A 7808-nucleotide genomic window follows, 5' to 3' on the forward strand; every position below is an offset into this window, starting at 1 on the left:
ATATTGTATACCGCCAAGTTAAACTTTATATCAAGCGAGTAAGAGCGAGAGTAACTTTTTAATTTAAAATGCTCGAATAAGCTTCAAGTTGAACACTTTTGCCGTTGTGTTTATTAAATTATGATCCAATTAACCTTCAGTCGAGTAAAATTTTGTCGTTTTAAGATTCAGAATTCTGAATCAGGCAATTATGAAATTCTTGAATAAGAATAGACTGCCGAGGTTAAGGTTTTGTGGTCTATGAAAATATTTTGGGTATCTATTGTGCTAGTACTAATCTAAATTGATATAGTAGTGATCATAATATTATAAAGTAGCTAGCTACTTGATAATATTATGCTGGACTGAATAGAGATTTTAATACACTGAAGATCCAGAGTGATATCAATGTAAAACATCATTAGCATCAATCATTATTCGCCTCCAATTGGGCGTTGCTGCTTATTTTATGAGATTAGGGTGCAAACGAGCAAACGGGTCGCCTGATGAAATGAAAGTATACCGTCACCCGTGGGGTTTCGCAACATCAGAAGATTTGAAATTGCTTTGCTGGCTTTTTAGAGTTTCATCAAAATTGACATTACTTTCCATAAAAATAAACCAACAAACTTTTCTTCTTTTTATGAAATCAACATATTATTTGCACTACACAATTTAATAGTAACATCTCATTTCTACTCGTATGGAAACAAAGGCGATGGGAGTGGCTTAAGGTGACGCCGTATTAAAGTAAAAAACCATGCACTGTACGCATGACTATGCGTACACTCACTCATTTACTTAAAGGTGGAAGTTTATATTTCGCGGAATATTGCTAAAAATAACAACAAACTAAATTTTTAGCTATGGATTTCCGCCTGATTCCATTAACTAAAAACCCATGTTGGATACGTTTTAGATTGCTTGTTTTCTATGAGAGAACGGCCCGGCCTCTCACAAAAAACAAGAAATGGAACAGCAAGAAATGGAAAGGGCGTAAGCGACAAAATGGTTTTTGTCGCGTTATTTAAAAAACATAAATATATTTCATATAAGCTATGGTTAAATTAAAGTGTATGCTTGAACCAATCTGTGTACAAATTTTGGAAGCTTTAATCACTCTCCTATGTTCGCAAAATTAGAATCCCTTTTTTACAGTGGTTGTGGGATAATGTGTGTGGTGGCCAAAGGAATATCTTCCGACCGAGCGAAGTGTTATGCTTTGTCAGGCCGAAGCCCACGTGATACATTTCAGATGTCGTATATATACTGACGCGCTCAGAAAACTTCGATAGTGCGATGCAGGAATGTTAGGCGAATTGTAGGTACCGCCACAGTGGTCTTTTTGATTGATTATTCTGTGTTATAAAAGTTGACCAAGCTATGGGTAATTCAAAGACAATGACGTGATGAATACTGACAATGAACTTTAATTTCTTAGCTTTAGTCATTGCTGAGAAAAATCGATATCGCTACAGCCAAATTATCAAGGCGTCGCCTTGAAATTGGTAATAGTGTATTCAGACTTATTCTACCTTTCACAGCACCATCATGTCAGTTAGATAAGGATCACTATCCTTTAGACCCTAAGGTTCAATAACTCTAAGCGGACTATTAATCTACGAGCCACCGCTAGCCAGACCCCCTTAAACTTTCTTAAAGTAGACGTCTTTGAGGTGGTTTGGCAGTAGGAAGCAACTGTCAAAAATGGCCGGAAGACGAGATTCCTATAGTTACCCCGAAAAAAATAGGATTAAAAATTGACCATAGCACTTTAACGAATGTCAAGTAGACTTTCAGAACTGATATTTTCTAAAGTAACTGCGATCGAAACTCCATAGTTGCTGTTCGTTTATACCTCTATAGGAGTCATTTAAAACAAAATATAAACTTTCGGCTTTTTTAATAATGATGGTGGTCTTTCAGTCGCTGGCTCTTGGATTATATAGTTGCGTAATGACATTAATAGTTGGAGTTGAGTGTGTTTAGGACAGCGTGGCGGCGCGGTTGGGTAACCCCTCTGATCCCCGATCTGTGTTCTACCCTCTATTTTTAATTAATATACTGACGTTTGTTTATTTACTCTGTGGGTTGCCGATTGAGATATATGGTCATAGTTTTAGTAAATACGTATTCAAATTAAGTTTACCTGACTAGGGCCCGCGTAGGGGCTCCTGGTGCCTGTGTGCCAAAAATGGACTTTGGCGCAACTTTAGGCAAATTTTTTGGGTCCTTGGTTTTGGCGCCCCTACAGATGGCGATTTGGCGCCCCTAGAGGATGGCGCCCGTGTGCATTGCACACATTGCACATATGGTAGCGGGGGTCCTGAATTTCAGTTATATTTTATTTTAATGGAAATTCTTGTACTAATAAATATTTTTGGCTATCATAATTAATATAATTTCGACGTATCAGAATAGAACAGAGTTGCCAAACCACTGTGTAAATATTACTATAACGACCAAAGCTTTCATGAAACATAGAGGACAGTCGCGTTACGACGCGACAGCGCCGTCGGGAACTCAATACGGGAGTAGTTCCCGGTACTAACGTTTCAGTAGGAATGGAGGCGAAGTTTGTAACTAATGAAGTTAGCCGACTCCATAACGGAGTTCGCAAATTAAACGGCAAGTTATTACCTCGATAGGTGTTCTGATGTATAAACAACGTAGATATAGCTATTATACAAGGTGTAACAAAACTAAGTGATAATATTTTAGGATGTGTATGTCTCCCTTCTAACTACTATTAAAATGTTACGTTTATTCATAAATTTCACGTAAGTAATTCTATACCAAGCATAATCCGCTCGCAGCTGCAATACAATGCATCATTATATTCTCCGTCTTCAATTCCGAGAATGTCATAAACTTTAACACGGCTAGCCCGTGACGCGGCTTTGCCCGTGACCTCTGTGGCTCATTTGGTGGACTGTTGGTAGCTCAAGCCGGGTTCGAATCCCGCCGACGGAACAAAAAGTTTTCAAAGTTCCTGGGTCATGGATATGTATTAAATATGTGTATCATATAATAAAAATCTTAAATATATGTATTGTATAAAAGTATTAAATATATTATCGTTGTCTGGTACCCGTAACACAAGTCCTTCAGGTACTTAGCACGGGGCCAGACTGACGTGGTGTGAAGCGTCCATAGATAGTCCATAGATAGTACTGATAAAACAAATGAAGGGTCCACCGTTATAATGATGAATGTCCTCAGCTGCTAGTTTTAAGTTAATTAGGTTTTAGAACGGTATAACAAAACTTAGAATTAAAGGTTTTTTGAAAAAACACCTGTGATGTTGAGTGTTTTAGCCGTGTATATCATCCGTGTGTCAAGTGATCAAATGAGTTAAGATTTTAATTTTTGTGGACGTTCAACATTATTGCAGTGGACCCTTCAAATAATAACACAATCAGCATAGAAAGACTCTACAAAAGTATTAAAGCGACCTATACTTACATTTTTTGAAAACAAAAGTTTACACACTGTTATAAGTAGTACTTATAACTTATAAGTTATAAGTAATACTTTACAAGATTTCCGTGTTAATCTACATCATGTTTGACAGCTTAATGCGAGAGACAGAATCGAGCTATGTTTTAAACATTGCAATACCATTTTATCATAGACTTATTTATATACTGTCGCATTTTATAGAGCTTCACTTACTGCCATAAACACGTAGCTAGGCAACGAAAGTTATAATACTATGACCCACTGATTTTCATTATACAAGTGTATAATGGAGGTCAGTGTGATTAAGCATGTGATGACCTGCCCATGTATGTCAATTAACTGAAACTAGAGATCGCTCAATGGTCGAAATTCGACCTTAGTTTCAACGACATTAGGACTACTACCTATATTTTTGCCTTGAAGCAGGTCGCGTTGTTCGACCATAGTTCAGTCGGTTGTCCTCGTCGGGCGACGAACCTCCGCAGTGCTGCGATGGCGGAGTCGGCGCTGAGAGACGTCAGCACCTCCAGGTGGACGGCCCTCATGGTGAGACAGGTGAAGAGGTCCACCCATCTCTTCTCTCGATGTCTGCCCACGGTGACCTCCACTGGGCCGAAATAGTCAAGCCCTGCGAAGGTGAATGGCCGCGCGTGGTGCGTCAGCCAGGCGACGGGCAGGTCACCCGTGGCCGGACGCGTCGGCTTGGCTCGGCGTATGCGGCTGGCCAGGCAGGCCTGGATCACACCTTTGACTGTGGGGCGTATACGGGTTACCCAGAACCTCTGCCGGATCTCGTTCGAGGTTGCTTCTACTCCGCCGTGATGCATTTCTTCGTGCATCTGTTGGATATATAATTTCGTGTACCTGTGGCTGCCATCCAGGATAACCGGGTTGTTGGTTTCTCGGCTGATGTCTTCTGCGGCTGCTACTCGACCCCGTAGCTTGATGAGGCCCTCCTCCAGGTGGACACTCAGCGAGGCGAGGCGGTCTCCCGCCGCTGGAGAACGGTTTTCTTCTATTCGTTTTCTTTCTTCGCTATATGCTTCTTCTTGCATTCGGCGCAGCCAGAGTGCCTCGGCACGAATGAGGTACTGTGCGTCGAGTGCGATGTATTTTCTTCGCGTAGCTGGATCCATTCGTGTCGCGGATTTTTCTTTCTTCGATCGCCGCGAGTCCCAGGCCGCATCCTTTTCTTGGTTTTTCTTTGTGCGTTGTCGCCCAGCTTCCACGGTTTCTCGCGTGGAACGACAGAGGTCAATGAACTGCAGTACACGACCTGTAGCTCGTAGCAACGTCTTCCACTTTCCTATGCGTTCAATGTCGGGTAAGCTGTCTTGTAGCGCGAAGTATCGCACGACAAAACATTTTTCTTCACCCGTGTCCGTTTTCTCCGCCGGTTTTCCTTCTTCCGGCCATAATTTTTCTTCTTTTTTCAGGAATTCGGGCCCGCTGAACCATCGGTGGGCGGCTCCGAAGTCCGTGGGTGTGGCGCGCGTCGCGTCGTCGGCCACGTTTTCTTTCGTCGGCACCCATCGCCACTCGCTGACTTTCGTTGTTTCCTCTATTTCGGCGAGGCGGTGCGCGACGAACGTTTTGTAGGCCCGCGGCTCGGCGCGTATCCACGCCAGCACTGTGCGGGAATCACTCCAGTATGTTTTCCTTACCAGCTCGACTTCTAGTTCTTTCTCCATAGTCTTCGCGAGGCGGGTACCCAGGAGAAAAGCTTGCAGCTCCAGGCGCGGGATGGACGTCGGCTTCAGCGGGGCTACGCGGCTTTTGGCTGCCACGAGCGCCGTGTGTACTGCTCCGTCCTCGCGCACCATGCGGATGTAGACAGCTGCGGCGTATGCCTCTTCACTCGCGTCGACAAAGGTATGCATTTCACTTACCATTTCAGGCTGCAGGTTGTAGCAGCGGGGAATCTTTAGTTTACTTACTTGTTGTAGATCTCTCGTCCACGCCGTCCATTTGGGGATGAGCTGCTCCGGTAGGGGCTCGTCCCATCCGGTGCCGTACCTCCAGGTCTCCTGCATGAACTTCTTGGCGGGCATGGTGAGCGGTGACAGTAGTCCGAGCGGATCGAACAGTGACATCATGTCACTGAGGGCTTCACGCTTCGTGTGGGCCCTCTCCTCGTTTATGATGGCGCGAGGTATCTTCGCCTCGTTCAGGTTGAAGCGCAGCAGGTCTTCATGCGCCTCCCACCATATTCGCAGCGTCTTGTCCGTGCAGTCTTCTCCCACAGGGACCTCCTTGGAGTCTCGGTCGTTCCCGAGACGTCGGCGTAGGGCTTCGCTATTCAATGTCCAGCCTCGCAGCTCGAACCCGGCGTGCCGGTGGACCATGTCGACTTCCTGCGATATCTTCAGTGCTTCTTCTTCACTCGGGAAGCTGGATATGAAGTCGTCCATGTAGTGGTTCTTCTTGATTTCCGCTACAGCACGTGGATATTTTTCCTGGAACTCTTCTGCATTCTTGTTTTTTTACGTACAGAGCCGTGCATGGCGATGACGTGGCCCCAAAGATAAGGGACGCCATCTGGTACTCTTGCGGCTTTTCTTCTCGTTCGTTACCTCTCCACAGGAGGCGGAGTGCGTCCCGGTCTTGTTTCCGGACGCGGATGCGCATGAACATCTCCTTGATGTCCGCGGTTACCGCCACAGGGTGTCGGCGGAACCTCATTATTACTCCTGGCAGGACTGAAGAAGGTCGGGGCCGGAGGGCAACATGTCATTGAGGCTGCGGCCATGGGATCTGGCCACGGCGTCGTGTAATAACCTGATTTTTGGTTTCGCTGTGTTGCACACGGCGAAGTGAGGTAAGTACCATGTTCTCCCTGCTGCCGGTGGCTCCTGTGCTGGCACTGCGTATCCGGATTCCAGCAGGTTGCTTTTTCTTTCTTCGTACTTTTCTTTCAGGCCTGGGTCTCGATTCAGCTTCTTTTCCAGGGACCTGAGACGCCTCCAGGCATCGTTGTAGTTGTTGGGAATAACTTCCTTCTCGTCCTTCCAGAGCAGCGCGGTTTCGAAGCGCCCATCAGGAAGTCTTCGACTGGTTTTCTTAAGTATCTCCAGCGCACGATCTTCTGGGTCATTTTTCTGTTTTCTGGATTCGATCCTAAGTGATTCCAGGTCGAAAAACCTCTTCATCATGTTTTCCATATTGTCTTCTGTCTTCTCCTCCTTTGTGGCTACTGTGTGGCCACAGAAGGCTATAGTTTGCGTGTGCGACGACCTGTATCCGTGCAGCACCCAACCGAGTCGTGTGTGGGATGCGACCGGCTGGTTTCTCCTCCCCGTCTTCGTCTCGCAAACATTGAAAACAGATGCGGTTCTTTTTCGCTATGTTCTAGCGCTCGTTCACAGGGGCCCCGAGGAACTGCTTGCACTCCGTCAAGTGGTGTTCGTTCTGGCACATCGGGCACCGTTCCAGTCTTATTCTCTGGGGCCTCTCTGGGTGAGGTTTGGTCTCCTCGGGCAGCGCATACGCACTGCATTTCTTCATTGAGGAACAGGGTCATCTTCTTCAAGTCCGACGTATCTTCTTTTCTTCTTGCGGCAAAATCGTACCACTTGTTGCGCAGAATGGGCGGCAGCTTTTCTACAATACTTTTCACTAATTCAGGATTAAACATATAGTGTCTCCAGCGTGGCCACCAAATTCGCTATCTTGTTAGCAAATATGCAGAGTTCGCGCGGGCTGTCACTCAGCCTGCCCAGCGCCTTGATTTTCTGTATTTCGCCCAGTGTGTCCGGACGGCCGAATCTTCTTTCCAGCGCCTGGATGGCTGCTCGCGGCTCCGGTTGGCTGATGAGTAGACTCGCGACCGCTTCGAGGGCTGCTCCCTTGAGGCTTCTTCTTAGCCTCATAGTATTCTCGGTGTGCGAGAACATTTCTTCAGTCTCGTAGTACGCTGCCCTGTAGCCGAGCCACCCCGTCGAATGCCCGGGAAGCTCTGAAACCTGGGGGCGTCTCTTGACATGCGAACGGCCTGCGTGAGCGCCGCCGCCAGCGAAGTGATGTCGCTGCTCTTCTGTCTTTCTTCAGCTTTTCTGTGCTCCGGTTCATTTTCCGAATTTTCATTTTTCCTTTCTTCATTTTCGTTCTGCTTTTCTTTTTCCTCGGCCGCCGGGTTAATGGTTTGCCCTTGCAGCCATTCTTCCACCTTGTCCGTTTCCTTTTCTGCTACCTCGTTTTCCTCTTCGTCTCCGCAGGCCAGCATGGCCTTTTCCCTGGCCAGTTTGGCCTGTGCGAGGACGAGCGATGCACGTGCCTCTGCCAGTTTCGGTTCCGCTAGCTTTTTCTCAGCTTCCAAAATTTTCCTCCTGCTTTCCCTGAGGCGCACGCTTCTTCCGTCGTGACTCCTC

General features: G+C 46.3%; 1 protein-coding gene across 1 annotated transcript; it reads right to left on the reverse strand.

The window, feature by feature from the left end:
* Nucleotides 1-3845: 3845 nt before the first annotated feature.
* Nucleotides 3846-6123, reverse strand: LOC121738278. The gene is made up of 2 exons (XM_042130234.1): nucleotides 6015-6123; nucleotides 3846-5875 (listed from the first exon to the last, which is right to left on the reverse strand). The coding sequence occupies exons 1-2, from the start codon at nucleotides 6121-6123 to the stop codon at nucleotides 3846-3848; spliced, it is 2139 nt and encodes a 712-aa protein (XP_041986168.1).
* Between the last annotated feature and the right edge of the window lie 1685 nt (nucleotides 6124-7808).

This window comes from Aricia agestis, chromosome Z (assembly GCF_905147365.1).
Source record: "Aricia agestis chromosome Z, ilAriAges1.1, whole genome shotgun sequence".
NCBI lineage: Eukaryota > Metazoa > Arthropoda > Insecta > Lepidoptera > Lycaenidae > Aricia > Aricia agestis.